At 37.9% G+C, this 17,274-nt stretch overlaps 1 protein-coding gene across 1 annotated transcript; it reads left to right on the forward strand.

The window, feature by feature from the left end:
- On the forward strand, window positions 1–16,523 carry PSAT1 (phosphoserine aminotransferase 1). The gene is made up of 9 exons (XM_026064355.1): window positions 1–60; window positions 2,361–2,421; window positions 3,539–3,608; window positions 4,725–4,930; window positions 6,537–6,709; window positions 7,766–7,935; window positions 12,033–12,161; window positions 14,805–14,942; window positions 15,583–16,523. The coding sequence occupies exons 1-9, from the start codon at window positions 1–3 to the stop codon at window positions 15,686–15,688; spliced, it is 1,113 nt and encodes a 370-aa protein (XP_025920140.1). The 3' UTR covers window positions 15,689–16,523.
- The last annotated feature ends 751 nt before the right edge of the window (window positions 16,524–17,274 follow it).

The raw sequence follows: 17,274 nt of genomic DNA on the forward strand, positions 1-17,274 counted from the left end.
ATGGAGTGCGGGCGGCAGGTGGCAAACTTCGGCGCCGGACCGGCGAAGCTGCCGCGCTCCGTGAGTAGGGGCCGGGGCCCGGGCCCGGGCCCGGGCGGCGGCGGCGGCAGGTGGCTTTCGGCTGGGCTGGGCTGCGGGGCGGCGGCGGCAGGTCCCGGCCGCTGCGGGGCGGCGGCGGCGGGGGAAGGGGGGGTCGCCCCCTAGCGCGGCTCCCCGCTGCGCCCGTCTCGGCGCTGCCAAGCGAGGCTCTGGGAAGCTCTCTTTAACCAAACAAGCAACAACCGGGCGGCCAGAACAAGAACTCTTCTCCGTTCTCCCCAACTCCCCCAAACTGACTGCGCCAACAAATTTGTAGGTTTTTTTTCTGTTTCTTCTTCTTTTTTTTTTTAGACGCCCGCCCCCCCCCCCTTTGCTTTTAAGATTGCACCCTCAGAATTTTTGCTAAATCTGCTGGAGTGCTCCTTCATCGGGGCCGTATCAGTTTTGGATGGAAAGTAAGTCTTCGCAGGTGCGCAAGTAGCTGCATCAAATGAAGCTGACCAAAAAGAAAAAAAAATCAAGATAATTCAATACGAAGTCTTTATATAAACAATGCTAATGAGTATAGTATAGACTCAACCCTTTGGAAAGTTGCATCAGCAACCGTAGATTATCCAGTTGCATAGGGAGAGGGGGGTGGTTTGTGCTGAATTTTGAGCATCTGGCTTTCTACTCAAGAGTTGTGTGTTGTGGGAATTTTTTTTTCTTTACTTCTTGGGTCATACTTTTCTCCATTATTTTCTGCGTTATTTCCTTAACACGTTTTTCTGTAACAAAACAAATTTGATCTAGAGCAGCTTCTCAACTTGTTTTTTCTGGAAATCCTCTTTTGTAGATTATGCTACAAATCATTRTGCTGTATTGCAAAGCCCTTGGCTGAGAAAAGAGCTCTCTTAAACTGCTGCAGCATCTGATTYCCCAACAGAGAGAGAACTGAGGGCTGCCTTTGATGTTTGAGGGGAGCTGAACTCCATATCATTAGTCTGTTTTTTGAAAATGCAGTACTCTTCACCTTGTCTACTTCACTTAGTTTGACTGTAGGCTGATGCTGCATATGAAGTGCCCCAACTCACTGAAGCAAAGAGGTGGACAGACCTCTTCATGCCTATTATAAGGCTATGTTATAAGAACGTTGTTTGTGTTTATTTGTATGAGAGAAATAGGCACTTTTTTAAAATCAGTCTTCTTTTAATACAGATTTTCAGATAAAGAATGCTACTAATGAAATAGGATTTTATCAAGCAGTTTAACAAATCCTTTGTAATGGTCTGCATGTTCCCATTGATTTTTTTTTTTCCTCCTCTGTCATGAAGATGTTTGCATGTGCAACATGCTGGCTAAAACTTCACCATCTCTAAAATCAAAAGCAGCACAGCTGTTTATGATTGGCCTTGTGGTGACCAGCTGTTACAGTTGACAGGTCATGCGGATGCTGTGTCAGCTGGGCAGTTTGCTTGCTCCTGTAACCTTCCAGAGCACATTTTTTGACAGATCCTGGGATGCATGCATACAACTTTTGTTTTGGGGAGTTTTCTACTGTGTCTCTATCTCTTCCTGCTCCTTTTTGGAGGGACAGTGAATGTTCTGGCTCAAACCCGGGAATTTACAGAAAGCACGAGCAGCAAATCCAATGGTTAGAGTCTAACTCCACTTTGTTGATGCGTGACAGCAATGAAAGAAGAAAGAATGATGAAAGGCTGAAGCAGCAAATCAGCTGGCAAGGGCTTTCTGGAGTGACCTGTGCTTTTTTATTGCCTCAAAATTTTGTTTATTTTTTTTTTCTAACTTTCAATAACATAAGGTGCATATTTAGAAAGTGCAGGACCTTGTTCTCTGAAATCAGACCTCATCCTATTGTGTCAGTTTAAGGCACAGAATTCCATACGCTGCTTTTTGATGTTTCCCTCAATATTTCAGTTATCCTGTTTCTACAAATCAAGTAAAAGAAGGTAGGAAAAAAAAATAAGATGCTGCGGTAGAAAAAGTTAGTACATAGGCAAACATTATTAAGTCTTCTGTAAAAGGTGGGAAGTTCCAGCCAATTCCTGAAAATCATTCTGAAGTAATCTGGAAATGTAACTGTAGAAATAACCACTTGAAATACAGACTTTCCCAAAGCACATGATTTAATTATTCCATCTTATGATAAGCCTTCAGCTACTAGATACAGTAAAATTACATTGGCGCCTGTATGTCTGATAATCTAATTTGAGAAGTGTCAGGTTATTGTAGTATGGAGCAGCTGCCAGATGCACGATGCATTAATTACTCACACTACTAGAAAATCTCCTTATTTTGTTTATTGGTTTTATTTTTGTTAGGTGTTACTAGAAGCACAGAAAGAATTGGTGGACTACAAAGGACTTGGTATTAGTGTTCTTGGTAAGACTTTTAAAAAAAAAATTCTGCATGTGTTTCAGAATGTAGATGTTTAACCAAATTATTTAGTAAGAGCTTTTGACCTTGGTATTTCAGCTGAATACTTACCCTTTCTTTTGTAAAACCTTGGTATACCATGGTAGCGTGTATGTCCAGAGGATACTCTTTCATACTGCAGTTCTTCCTATGCTAACCGCTCCTCAAGAGACCATTAAATGATACATAGGCAGGCATTTAATGATCCAGCATAAAGGACTAGAGACACAGAAGATAAGTAATCATAACTAATACATTAGTACTTCTGGATCTTTAGGAAGGTACYCGCTTTTTTGTGTGTGTATATATTTGTATGTATGTGTATATACATGTATATATGTTTGTGTCTTGAATTATAAAAATTTTTAGTTGAGAAAGGAGAGGATGCATCTGAAATACAGCATGCTTCCCATTAGGAAGGAAATGTGGTCCTGCCCTAAGGCAGAGGTGTCTTCTATAGCACATGCATATATGACTCACTTTTCAGCCCCTGTTGTGCAAAAACTTCATGCACAAACATGCTCAGCATTTTACTAGTCCCATGAAACTGGTTGTTAAAAGTAAAATGTGTGCATCAATCTGGATTGGGATTTATGTTTAAATAAATTGTACACTCTTACAAATGGAAGAAAGAACATGAGTTTGATTAAAGGAATTAATACTAAGTGGTCTTAGCTTCTAATTAGGATTACAGTATGAAGAAGCCTTGTTAAAATAACAGCGAAACAGTCCCCCTATACTGCTATGGCAGTTAAGGAGTACGGTAGTAGAAAACGTTTTTGGAGTAAAGAAAACTTGCACCTTGCTAGGGAATACTTTCATCCAAACATACCCCTGTGTTGTTTCTGGGGACAGGAAGGAGTTGAGGGTATGAAATATGAACAGACTGGATTTGCATGGATTTGGACAAGATGGGTGATGTAAGACTGTGGGTATTTAGGAAAGCTCAGCAAACGGGAGTCAGAGCTGGGAACAGGAGTCTTCAGGTATTTTGAGTCTGTGAATGTAGAAGGTTTACCATTTTGTTTCATGTTATCTCTCTCCTTTTTTTTCTTTTTTCTTATTTTTTCTCTTTCCATCCAAGAAATGAGCCATCGGACTTCAGATTTCACAAAAATTATAAATACAGCTGAAAATCTCTTGCGTGAATTGCTGTAAGTGAATTGCTTCCTGCTTATTTTTGTTTTACACTTGTGCTAGTTGCACTAATAATGATTCATGTAGAGACCTTTACTCCATGTAGGTGAAAGGACCTATTTTTAGATACTGTATCTAAAAAAAAAATAATAGTAATCTTGGAGAGAACATTGGTCTTCTGTTTGTCTGATTCTGATTTATTTGAGGGCTTTTATTCGTGTAAGATGCTTTTACATGACTTTAATACACTAACAGGTTGACTTGCTTCCAAATTTTGAATTTTTGTTGTGTTCATAGAATTCATAAAGTGCAGCTTTTTTTTAAGAAATAAATTGTAATGATTGAAAACTGTATGCTTGTTACTTGTCTCTGCAGTAGTGTAAAGGTGGTCTGTAAAGGAATCATCAATCCAGTTTTACTAACATAAACTTTATATAGTTGTTTTTTAGAAGGACTGATCAGGATCCCTTTTCCTGTATGTAGTGTGGTACATTTTAAAGCTTCGGAATACATAGAATATTGGAATTACTGTACAGCTCTTGTAGTAGTTAATGATCCTTTCACATAAAGATGTAAAATCAAGATTTTACAGACACAGAATTATTGACAGAAAGGCTTTTATGATGGCATCAGTAATTTGAACACACAGTTTTTGTGACTCACTAAATTATATATGCATGTTAAGTATATGACTACACTTGCAAATTTTTAAGTTTTGGGCTCTCAAAGTTGAAATCCACTATAAGCRCTTTGGTCTGAATTTCTTAGCTTCATCAGTTTTCCATCAGGCTAACAACAGACGAAACTACATTTGAGCATTAATTCTGTTACAACATCTTTCAGGTTTGTGTGTATGATGATAGAAGAGCTACTCATGAGTGAGTTTGTTGCTTGTTTCCAACATATTTTTTATCAATAAAATATTTAGTGTTACTCTTGATAGCAACTAAAGAGCAGTGCTGATGTAAGTTGATGAGCTTTGGTTTAACCTCTTGGAAAAGCCTCTTCCAGAATTGATTTATTTTTCCTCTGGAATGTTGCAGTTAAATGTATAATTGCATGGGGCTTAGCACACAATACATGCTTCTTTTCTCTTTTGGGGATAAAAATATGTGTTTATTTCTTGCATGCAGAAATATACCAGAAAACTACAAAGTTATTTTTCTCCAAGGAGGTGGATCTGGTCAGTTCAGTGCAGTCCCACTTAATCTTATTGGCCTAAAGGAAGGAAGACATGCGGATTATGTGGTTACTGGAGCTTGGTCAGCAAAAGCAGCTAAAGAAGCAGAGAAGTATGCCAAAGTGAATATTGTCCATCCTAAATTAGGAACCTATACAGGTAGGTTGATGATTACATCCATGTGAAAGCTTAGCTTTTGTTGAATTCTTCCAGAAATCAGTCTGTCTGTTACTGAATGTTAGCTAGTTAAACAGTTGACTGCCTAGCACTTGAAAATTACCAGCCTCATCTCTCCATATTCAGGCTTGGGAGATCTGTTAGATGCGTTAGCAATCTCCACCAGGCAAGGTGAATCTTGAAACTAGACAGCAGATCCTAGACCATGTGTGGTAGGAAGCAAATGTATATTGATAGAGGAAGTAACCTGGGCTGTCTGATGAGACAACAGTTTTAAATCAGTTTTTAAGTTATTTGCTTCTTAAGTGCTAGGTATTTCAGTTTCAGGTAATTTCCAAAATGAGATTTTTCTGCAATTTAGAAGCATATTTGAGATCTTAAGCTTTTCGGCCTAGGAGATGAGAGACCTGTGTTCCATTTCCTTCTTTTGAGGGTTTTCAAACCCTCATTTTCCTGCTGTGTGTCCTAACCTACAGGTGGCTCTGGAATAGGCAAGGCATTTTCAACTCTCTCTCAAAGCTTGTTACGGGACATGATACAATTTGAAATACAACCACAGTGTAGGAGGAAGGTTAACTGTAATTTAGCCATTGGGAGCTCTTATGACAAAGTCTATTTCAAGGATGTTTTACGTGTATACCTTCCTTTAAGTGGTCACTGGGAACATAAATAGTCATACATCTTCTCTTCTTGGCGAAGAAATCAGAACCAGGTGTCCCTACTCTGGGTAGTCCTGAAAATTTTTCTTTTCTCTGGTCAAAGTTATACCATACAAACTGGGAAGAGTGACAACAGGAAGGACAAAGAATATCTCCCATGTGAATTAGTCTGTTAACTTGCGATTGGGGCATTCACTTGGGAGATTGGTTTATCTCCTCTGAGACAAAGGAAAGAATTGACCTTGCATCTTCCCCATCCTAGGGGAGTGTATTATCCATTTAGCTGCTGTAAATAAGAGGGTAGGCAGTAGCAGCACTTTTCTGGTGCTTTGGAACAAAAGGAACAACTGTTATTTGTTTTATGCAGAACCTGGTCTGTGCTGGCAGGGCATACAGAGCTCTGCCCGCTGACAGAGGCAGATGAATGTTAGTTTTGCAAATTCCTTGCAGGGCTTAAATGGGAGGTAGGTAACCTCATGTTCAGCTTGGGAAAGGTTGAAATGCTTTTAGGGCTGCACAGAATCACACCTTTAGAGAACTTTAGCAATGAGAATTTGGATGGTTACAAAGGCATATGGAGGATTCTTGGATGCAAGTGCTTAAATTCAGCTGAAATTCTATTTTAGATCCTTAAGAGAGTGTTTTATAATTTGGGATAGCAAACCTGATTAAAATCCCTTGAGGAAGAAGGACTTGCAACCAGAAGGTCTGCAAGCTTGTTCATGGGTTGCCACAGAGAATTTTGGGAACCCATGGGTGTGTTTCTTTGTAGATAGATTTAGCTTGTTGCCGGCAACATATGGTGTTACATTATACAACAAAATCAGTCCTGAGTTTGCATTTTGAAAGTCCAGTGTTGAAGTAAAACTGCATGCCAGGAAAATTACTTGTTTTCAGTGACTTTTGGTTTTCCTTTTTGTCACTCTCAGAAATTCCTGACCCGAGCACTTGGAATCTTAATCCAGATGCATCTTATGTCTATTACTGTGCTAATGAGACTGTTCATGGGGTAGAGTTTGACTTTGTACCAGATGTCAAAGGATCAGTTTTGGTTTGTGATATGTCATCAAACTTCCTGTCCAAACCTGTGGATGTTTCCAAGGTACAGTATCAGACACACTGACAGCAGAATGCATTTTCAAATTTGTATACATACCTAAGGTATACAGGCATCTGTAAGAGTATGACTGGCTGGAGCTGCTGAACAGTGAAATCATTAAAGAAATCGTATTTTGTTAATCAGGTATCTGATGGATATAAACATTGAAATCTGAAATTTCAGATCTGAAAGTTATCTATTATCTTATTTTCAACAAAAACATATTGATTTATATTGAAATAGTTCATACTATTAGCTCTGCAAGATTCTTTGTCTACTGCATTGTCTTCACTGATGCTGTAGCTGACAAATCATATTTAGTCTGTAGATAGTGTAAATGGTTATAGCAGGGCACTGAATCAGAATTTTTGATCCTGCCTCTAACACAGCCACTTTTAAGGCATAAAGCTTCCTATGCCTTACAGTTACTGTCTCAGTTTCTGAGAGGTAGAAGATAGAACTTGCTTGTGTTTGTAAAGTGTGCTATAGTTGGGAAACATTACTGACTTGTGAACTAGGGAAGTGGATCATTTGACCCTTCTTATCTGTGTGAAGGAAAAGAAGGGACAATTGTTTGTGCATTCATCTTGGCTTTTCCTCATCTGCCTCTCTTTGAACAAATGGACTATGTGATTCCTCTTCTGAAATGCCAGATTAGTTGTAAATATTTCTATTTATTTATTCATAAACTTGCTTGAAGTAGTGTGAAATAGGGATGGGCTGCCTCTTGAATGATTTGTGATCACTAAATAAACATTTGACAAATTACTGGGGAATTTGTTGAGATGAACTACCTCAGCTGAATGAAGATACATGTTTCTGATAATACGTATATGTTAATAAATGGTATAACAATTCTATGATAGCTGGAAGTCTCTTTGAAATCAGAATATCTCCTAAGCTCTCTTTGACCCACAACTTGCTTGTTTTCAACATATTTTTCCAAGCTGTTCATTTTATTTGCATGCCTGTTGTATAAAGATACTGGCTTATTATGCAGTTATGAGATCTATTAGTGACTGCATGTAACAAGTGCTTCTTTTCACCTTTCTCTTAAAGTTTGGTGTGATTTTTGCTGGTGCTCAGAAGAATGTTGGCTGTGCTGGAGTTACTGTTGTAATAGTCCGTGAGGACTTGCTGGGATTTGCACTGAAAGAATGCCCTGTAGTACTGGATTACAAAACACAAGCAACAAATGGCTCTTTATATAACACTCCACCATGCTACAGGTAACTTATCCCAGTATTTAATATCCTGTATTCAGAAAACTACTGCACTGCCATCTGCTGCTGTTGTTGAGAAAAGTTTTGGAAATGAGTATATTTGCTTTCAAGTCAATGATATGTTGGCGTTATGATTCCTGTGAGGACCCTTAAAGCATCCAGCCATGACTTTGATGGTATCCAACAGGATTGAGCCATAAAGAACATCTTACTTTTAGAAGTACATATTATATATAACAATTCCATTCTAGAAGATTCAGAATCTATTTGTCTGCTGACTTAAATGAATACAACTGTAGACAATTCGGTGATACTGCTTCCATCACCACTAGTAAGTAATTTGGCCCTTAGTCTGGCTTCCTGAACACTCAGTACGGATTTGGTTTAGCTCTTCCTGAGGAAAGAAACCCAGAGTAAGGTGTAAGCTGTGCTGACCCTTGCAGGGACCATGGTTTTGTTTTTTTGCCTGTCAAAGCAGGAGAACTAAAGTTCATCTCAGCAGGCCTTCTGCCTCTGCATTAACTTTAGGGCTTCCCTTTCCTTCCAGCTACTCTCTTACCTTGGGACAGAACAGACTATACAGTAGATTTTATGGATAGTGGGGAAAAGGTGCTTTGTAATCAGAATGCACCCACTCTCATTCTTTTAAGTGTATAATGTCTGTATTGCAATAATGTCTGTAGTGCAAGGGATGAGATTAGGGAGGTGGCTGATCCCTTGCCTGAAAGTGAGAATGACTGAGGAGCTTTTCACATACAGAGTTAGAAGCTTCAACATATACTATACATAAATGCATACATACATATATACATATGTACCTCAAGGTTGTTCTCAGCATTCTGAACCTCCAGATCTCTCTATATATTAACTGTTTTCCAGTAAAGAAAATTATTATACAATTTAATAATACAAAATATTACAAGAGTATGCATTCTTTCAAATATTTTTTGGAACTTTTTTATTCTAGCTACGTTGTTCACTGTAGTCAGTTTTGAAATGAAACTGTTGAGCACAAACTAACAATAGTGTTTTAGTCATTGCTTTGCTTTATTCTCTAGTGCAGCTTTCCATTTTATTTTGATTGCCACCTTCATGCTTTTCCTGGCGTCCAAAAATAAAACTCTGTTCTTCTAGCTTCAAAATCTTTGCCAGCAGTCAAGACTATAAAATCAGCCTATACCTGGCAATTTCATGTATACATAAAGCAGAAGAGACTACAGTTTGTTCTTTCAGAGTTACCAGCTCTGAACTGATAACTGATGAAATGATACTTTACTGCTGAAAGATTTAGATATTGAGCCAATAGCATCTGGCCGTTCTAGATCAAAATATATATGGGTTCTAGAGCCTTTTTATACCAACGTTCACTAAAATGGTTATATTAAAAAATCTTCAAACGGGTATCTTTTTTTCCTAGAAGTATTTTTTAAATTACTTTGAAAATAATGTTTCCTACTTTTAAAGATGAGATTTCCTTTTGATTCAAAGAGAGAAAAGTCTCCAATATAAGAGCTGAGATTAATACAACTCTATCTTTTCACACAAGCCAGAATTTTCAAAGTTAAGCTCCCTAACTGTGGCTGGTGCATTTCAAATGCACTGTATCAACATAAAACACAGTGATTCCTGCTTACAGGACTTGCCTTAATGCTATCACTTAGTATATAAAACCAGTAGAATTTTAAGTGATTTTAAGTAATGTCTTTGAATCTGCCTGTTTTCACTATGGTGTATATTATTACAATGACATGGGGGTTGTTACATTAATATATCAAAGGAACAGTAAATTCAGTGACCATATGTTTGTTTTGGACTTCATGGTGCCCAGCTGAAGTTCTCCCAAAGAGTAGGCTTACTTATAGTATGTACTGTTGCAACGATTATATACAGAGGCTGCCTTACGGGCTAGGTGCCGTTGATGTCTTTAGTGCTGGTTGTTCACCATAAAAATTAACTTTCAGTGTTTCTGAACATTTGCCGCCTTTGTGTGCTTAACTTTATAGCAAAATGCAATTACATGGGCAGTATGTGTGTTTTTTCATTGATTGATAAAGCTTCTGTTTTATGATCAGTTATTTCCCAGGCTGCCAAGTCGTGCATTCTGTTTTGAACACTGCGTACTTGCACATGCCAGGTTTTAAGTCCAGCCATTCATGTTTTCCAAGTACAGAACTATTTCCATTTGAAAAGCAAAACAAAAATTCAGTTCTGCAGCTTCATTCTGGCCCCTGCAAAGAATTTCTAGAAAAGAAAGTGCTTCCTTAGCTGTAACTAAGTGTCTGTCAGTAACGTACAGGGTGGTGAGAAATGCAGAGAGACTGAAAATAAGGTTGCAACCAACAGTCTTTCTCCTTTCTGAGTACTGTTTTGCCAGATTTTACTTCACATTAGAGACCTGCTTTGGAGCATATTCTATAATCCAGAATRTAATAGAGACTAAAATGTCGGCAAGGTGCAGATCTGTTTGGCTTGGTTTTAAAATGCCTGTTGTATTTTGCCAGGAACTGGCAAAGCTTCTTAACCCGGTGTTTGTCTCCCCTCTTCCTACTTTGTGCTCACTAATAGCTGGCAAACAGGCAGGAAATATTAACTGAATTTGCAAAACCTACTTCAGCAGGATGTTAAATTAAATTAATGTGATGCTGATGACTTTAACCTCTTGATTAAAGAGGCCAACTTTCTGACCCTAATCTGCTTTGCCAAATTAATGGTGATTTTGCTAGGAAAATCTCATTTCTAAGCTCCAAGGGTTTATTTTGCATTTAAAATTGCTCTAAAAACATAATTTTGACTGATGTGAAAGAAGGATAAAACATATCCCCCAGTTGGTTGGTTTATGTGGATCAGTCTAGGGCTGATGTCTGTAAATCTTACCTATCCAAGAAATTTCATTTGAGGAAACGAGGATGAGAGACGAAATGTGGCCCTGTGCAGGTGGCCAGGGCATAGGCTATGCTTCACTTAAATCCTTTGCACTGGAGTAGTTGACAGCCTGCTGTTGTAAATGTAGCAATATTGTGAGCTCAAACCCATAAGGTGCTTTGCTTATTTATAACAGGCAGTCTGTAACCTCAGTTATTCTGCAGTCTTTTTGAAGTGTTCAGAGATTCAAGGTTTGCATCCATTGAGAAATTAAACGTAGCAAAGTTAAATCAACCTCCTGCTAGATCCTTGGGATGGAAATTTGTAGGGTAATGTACTCTGAGCACTCCTTCTGAATCTGTAATGAAAGGATTAATAAAAGCAAACCTGTTGGAAATATGCCATCAAAACTTGTGAGCAGTTTATTATGTAAAGCTATGTAGTCGTGGGAAATGCCTGAACTTGAACAAGCTGAGTTTTATAGAATAGCACAAAGGCAAAAGGCCTTTAGGGTTTTTACATTACACTGGGTAACTGGCATTGAAATGCTTGCTCCATAGCCACATGAATTCAGCAGGCTTCCAGGTCTCAGCTCAGAACTTGAATAGTAATGAATTATTAAGTGTAATGTATTTATTATTTGTTTCACCAAACATCACTCTTCATGTGGAGAAAGAGCTCTTTAGACAGAAATGGGATTATAGGAATATTTCTAATGCTTATGAAAATGAGATTAGATTTTTAGCATTATTAATGCACATACATTTGAGATTCACCCCAGCACCTTTGGTAGAGCAGCTGTGCAGGGTGTATACCACTAACTTAAGCATTAACTCTGGCTCTTTCTTGGATTTTGATAATCAGTTGTATGGTCAAAGAATTGGCAGTCCTTGCAGAAGTGAAATGCTTGTGGATGTCCTTGGGAGCTGTGCAGGGCTGACGGAAGACTACAGGATGTGCTCTTATGTGGTGCAAGAGATTAAGTTTGGTGCAATGTATTTGTGTAGCATTTGAATTTCAGGTTTCTTTATCTGGGTCCAAAAAACACGGACTGCTCAAATATGTCATAATTTGGAATGTAGCCCAAATTCTGAGTGGATAATCATCTTAATAAAAACCCTAAAACCAAAGGTAGCATCTTATCCCTGAAATATTTTGTGGACCATTAAACAGGACTGTAATTTTTTTCTTCCATTTCTTTTATAATAACCTTATTGAATGATGTTCTTTCTCTTACACAGCATCTATATCATGGGATTGGTACTGGAATGGATAAAGAATAATGGTGGGGCTGCAGCTATGGATAAACTTAGCTCAATCAAATCACGAATGATTTATGACATTATAGACAAATCTAATGGATTCTATGTGTAAGTTACTATGTTTTTTTTCCCTTGGTTTCAATGTTTGTTGCAGAGCCAAACATATTCGTAACTTCAAAAGTCTGCTGCAGTCAGACTGTCAAAGTTGCCTTTTCAATATATTATAATTGTGAGGAATCCTAGACGGATTATTTATGCAAAGCATTCATTTGATAGCTATCCAAGGATGAGTCTCATTCTGACAGAATTTGGAGTTATCCTGCATAGATCAGTTGTGAAGCATATTAAAAATACATATTCTAAACTTCATAAAATGCAGAAGCCTAGGCAAGGCATGGACACAAAACAGATATTCTAAAACCCCTGCTTTATATGCCTAGTGAATGTCTTGGGAAATAAGTGCCAAAGCAGAGAAAGTAGCTTGTAAGAAGTTCTAGAGAGCAGTTCTCAGTATCATATTCTTTCTACCATCTCTTTTGATACTCAAAAAGATTCTGCTTTTTCTTTATCAAGCAGCATCTTTATTAGCTCATTCTGCCAAATCCTGAAACACACACTGAAGTAGCAGGAATAAGATCAGACCTAGATGTAGTCACAGCATAAAACATTTTCTTTACATACAGTTTATTTTCTTTGGTTATTCCTGATGGATTTTCAAAGCGGATTTAACCCTCTGTTTTTTTCAGATGGTTGCAAGGTATTTTTGAGCTCACAGGACCCAAAATCTATATAGCTGAAAGCTGATGTTGTAATTTGGAATAATTATTTTAATCACTCACTCCGCTTAAAAAGTAATGAATGACTCTGAAACTCTGCCAAAATATTTTCCTTACCTTCAGCGTAAAATCAACAATTTTGGGACCTACTTAATTTTCAAGTCAAAGTTATAATAGGGCAAATTAAATTTGGGTTTTAAATTAAAGCTGGCTGCAGCCTTAATTGGCAAGGATATAGTTCCATCATAATATTTAATACATTCAGCTTATCCATTTAGTTAACGAGAACAACGTCTTTGCCTTTGGCATTGTCATGATCAGGAATGTGATCCTACTCCAGTGAAGTCCTGAGGGCTTTTTGTAAACTTCAGTGAGCAAATCAAGCCTTGAAAAAACATTTTGTGACAAATATGAAATCTTTGTTTCTGGCAAGCTGGTCTGTAGGGCTGTGAGTATGAAATGCAGTGCAGATGGGATGGTAAATAGGTAAATGGGAATTCAAAGCAAATTTCACTAATAAGTGAGCTGTATGCATCTTATTAAGTAATGTACTCAGGACTGCAGATTTTTTTTATCATGGCAATGACTAAAAAGAAGACTTACCCGAAGCTGCCTGCCCAGCTGTGATGTGCCACCTAACCTGTGGCATGCTTCACTGAGTGAGCAGTGAGATGAGCCTTTTGGTGAATGGAGACTTTCTACGACACAGTGCTGTGTGCCATTCACAGTTTGTTACTTTCCAACTTCTAACCGCTAACAGCTTGCACTGAGTTACATTGGGTTGCCTAATAGCAACTGGATCTTGTAAAAACTGTAGCAAAGCCACAATTATTCAAACATGGGAATGTTTACAGGAGTAGGCCTTTTTGAAGAGTGTTTTCTTGGTTGCATCTAAATCGTAAAATTTGCATATACCAATGTTATGATCAATTACTTCTTCATGATGGAGACATCTGTACAAAGGAATAAGTGAGAGCCTCAAAAAGAATGATGTCCATTTTTTGTCAAATAGAATAATAATTGGCATGGAATTTACATGCAATTTATGAAAAAACTTATTCCTAATGAATCTCTGCAAGAATCTATACAGTAGGATAAATCTGGTAGTCTCATATGTCCCTTGTAACCAGAAGCACTGAAGAAAAATAATACTAATGGTTTTTCCCCCCGTTCTTTGCTCTACAAAGTATTCAAAGAGAAATTTTGTTTTAAAGGAATCTTGAATTTTCCACTTTGGATTAAAGGGAATTCTAAGGGTTTAAGAAGCTGTGATATGCTATATGTTGTGGTTGTATGCATGATGCAAGATTTGCTCCAGAGATATCTCCTCTCTCCTTGAGACTATTTGTGATTCTGAATAATACTAATGTAGAGAGGGAACTGTAATCATTAATGAAAGTCTCTAATGTAAATGGTTATTTCCTTGCACTGTATTCTTATACTTTCTTTATCTCTGTTTAACTGGGTCAAGCTTAAGTCTGGTATCACTTGTGCCTAGCTGCATAAAAATAAGTGTGTGTCAGTCTATGTGCAGATGAAGAGAAGAACCCACTTGAGACTTGGTGAAAGTGCACTATAATTAACCTTGACCAAACCTCAGCTACTTTACTGGAAAACCCTGTTACTCTGGGGAATGCAGTGGAGACTGTCCTGTCTTTTTTTTTTTTTTTTTTTTTTTTTTTTTTTTAAGTTTTTGAATTTGTTAGACTTTTTGCAGGCCTCTCATGCATTCCATAATAGTAATTTTGGGTATGGCAGGAAGGAGTGACCAGCCTTCCACTTATCATAATTAAGCTATTTGGTTGAAAAAGGAAGGTTCCTTTATTTCATAGAAAGTAATCTTCTCTTTGATTATGGCAAAAGAATGGTGGCAGTGCTAAGCAGATGCAATTATTCACTTCCTGAAATTGTATTTAGCTAAAAACGTAGATTTAGCACAAAACAGGTTAATCATTACATTTTGCAATTTTTCCAGATGCCCAGTGGAGAAAAAGAACCGAAGCAGAATGAATGTCCCCTTCCGCATTGGCAGTATCAAGGGGGATGAAGCCCTGGAAAAGAAATTTCTTGAGAAAGCTGTGGAACTTAATATGTTATCTCTGAAAGGACATCGGTAAGTACTAGACTAAGATGAATCCGTTTGTTGTGTAGTATTAAATAGTATTACGGTGATACAGCAGCAGGCATTGTTTATTAACTAACAAATCTCTTTCCCTGACAAACCTTTCCTCTTATACTGGTTTGGGAGCACTGGAAATAGCAGCCTAGAGACTGTACTTGGAGCCTGCTGGTGGCTCCCCTACTGCTTAGGCATGGTTGGAGCCAGAGGGCTTTCTCCCTGTTTCTGCTTTCTTCCCCAGTTTGATTAATGAGGGTCTCTGCAAATGCCAAAGGAATTGGCTCTGAAGGTCAGATTCATTATTGTATAAAGCGTCCGTTACAAAGCTGGTCTGTGTGGCTGCAAGAGTTCCTTCCTCTATTGTAGTGGTGTTTGTGGGATTAAAAAAAATTAGATTTTTGAGGTCACAGGACTACAGTGTTGGAGCTATAAATACCTAAGAAATAATGAGTATATTTTGATAGAAAACTTGCCTTGAAGAATTAAAATGCTGCTCATTCACGTAAAATGCGACTCTTACCACTTTGGGGTAGAGGCATATAGCTGTGAATAGGTAATGATATTCAAGACTTTTCTAGCATATACAAAACTTGTCTTTTGTTGTTGTTGTTGTCCCTTCCTCTTCTCAATTCAGATCCGTGGGAGGAATCCGTGCCTCTTTATATAATGCRGTGACTGTAGAAGATGTTCAGAAGCTTGCAACATTCATGAGAAGCTTCATGCAGATGCATCAGTCATAAATACTTGTGGGTTAGAGCCGTACTGCACACCTATGAAATAAAAGCTAAAGGGTTTGAAAATTACTGTGGTACTGCACAGCTGTTGCGCACAAGTTGTATTGTCTTTTAGTTCTTGGAGCTCTTTTAGTTAACTACATGGGATTGAGGGCCCAGTCTTGCAATGACTTGGACAACCTTGACTTCTGTTTGAAGGTGAGGGTCCCTAGACCAATCAAGAATGGTTGCAAAATTTGTAAAGCAGACCACTTAATTTGTAGTTAAACTGTGAGCAGCACTGAAAGATGCTGTGGATCTGATTCTGACCTTAGACATGCTGCTGTAATGCTCGTTGAAATTCATAGAGTCACTCTTTGTTCGTATAGATACAATTAGAATAAGAATCTACTTGACCATTTAAAAAATCTTTTGCCTCTGTTATTTCTTGTTTCTACAGTTACAAAAGACTTCTTTAAAGATACTGTATTCTCAGTAAATTTCAGAAAGCAAAACTTGTTATAAGCCTTCCATAGAGCTTCATAAATACTGTATGACTGCACAATGAGGGTAGAGCTGAGGTTAAGTGTTCTCTAAGGATATTTAGTTGGTTTATCAGATATGTTCCAACTGTACATCATGAGCAGTTCTCAGAGAAGCTAATATCTACATTCCTGACTTCAGGCCTTTGCATTTAGATGTTTGTTCCCATGCATGAAACAGTATCATGACAGTCCCATATAGTAGTACCCATTATCGTAGTTAATATCTGTAGGATTGGGCCTTTTTTTTTTTGGTGTTACCATTCATAGGTTTAAAGCTAAGATGCATGAGTTTGTAGTGAAATCAATTTATAAGATGTTTATTTCTCTATGCATTTTATATTTTAAACTTCTTTAGGTTATTAATTTTATATTCTTATTTTGGAATGTGCATATTTGTTGCTCCTACCAAAAGTGTGCTATTTTAATTTGTTAACCTTGCATCAGACTGGACTGCTATGTTCAATTCAATGGACCTGAGAGTTTCTCTGCGCTGACTTCTTAGTCCAAAGTGCCACAGATTTTCTTGTCTGGTGCTCCTTAAATGTCTTTCCTCTCTTCTAATTTTTCCACTGTTTTCTTTGCCTTTTCATTGATTCATTTTTGTCACCTTTGTATGTGGGGCTCTGCCTAACCCCAGCCAATGCAAATCCTTACTTTTCTTCCTTTTCCTCACACTAGATCACGCTTGAGGTTCAACTTTCTCACTTTATCCTCATGACCTACTCCAGACTTTGTATAACTTCAGTTCCTTCCTTACCGCAGAGTATCAAAGATCTTCAGAAGATCTTATATTGTAATACCCTTCTTGAGAGTTATCTTTCCTTCCCAGCCTGTGAATTTTACTACCAATGATAATATTTTGACATTACCCTGCTATTTTAACTTACTTAACGTTGGACCTTACTGCCACTGGTTTCAGACTGTAAGCTCTTTGGGACAGGATTGTGCCTTTCTTTGCTTTTTATGTAACACCAGAACAGTGGTGAAGCTTTAATAATATTAGTGATGGACTGTTCCTTTCCTTGTGGAACCTCACAGCAAGTCAGTGGAGTTGCAGTAGGGGTGAAT

This window comes from Apteryx rowi, unplaced genomic scaffold (assembly GCF_003343035.1).
Source record: "Apteryx rowi isolate R43461 unplaced genomic scaffold, aptRow1 scaffold_214, whole genome shotgun sequence".
Lineage (NCBI taxonomy): Eukaryota > Metazoa > Chordata > Aves > Apterygiformes > Apterygidae > Apteryx > Apteryx rowi.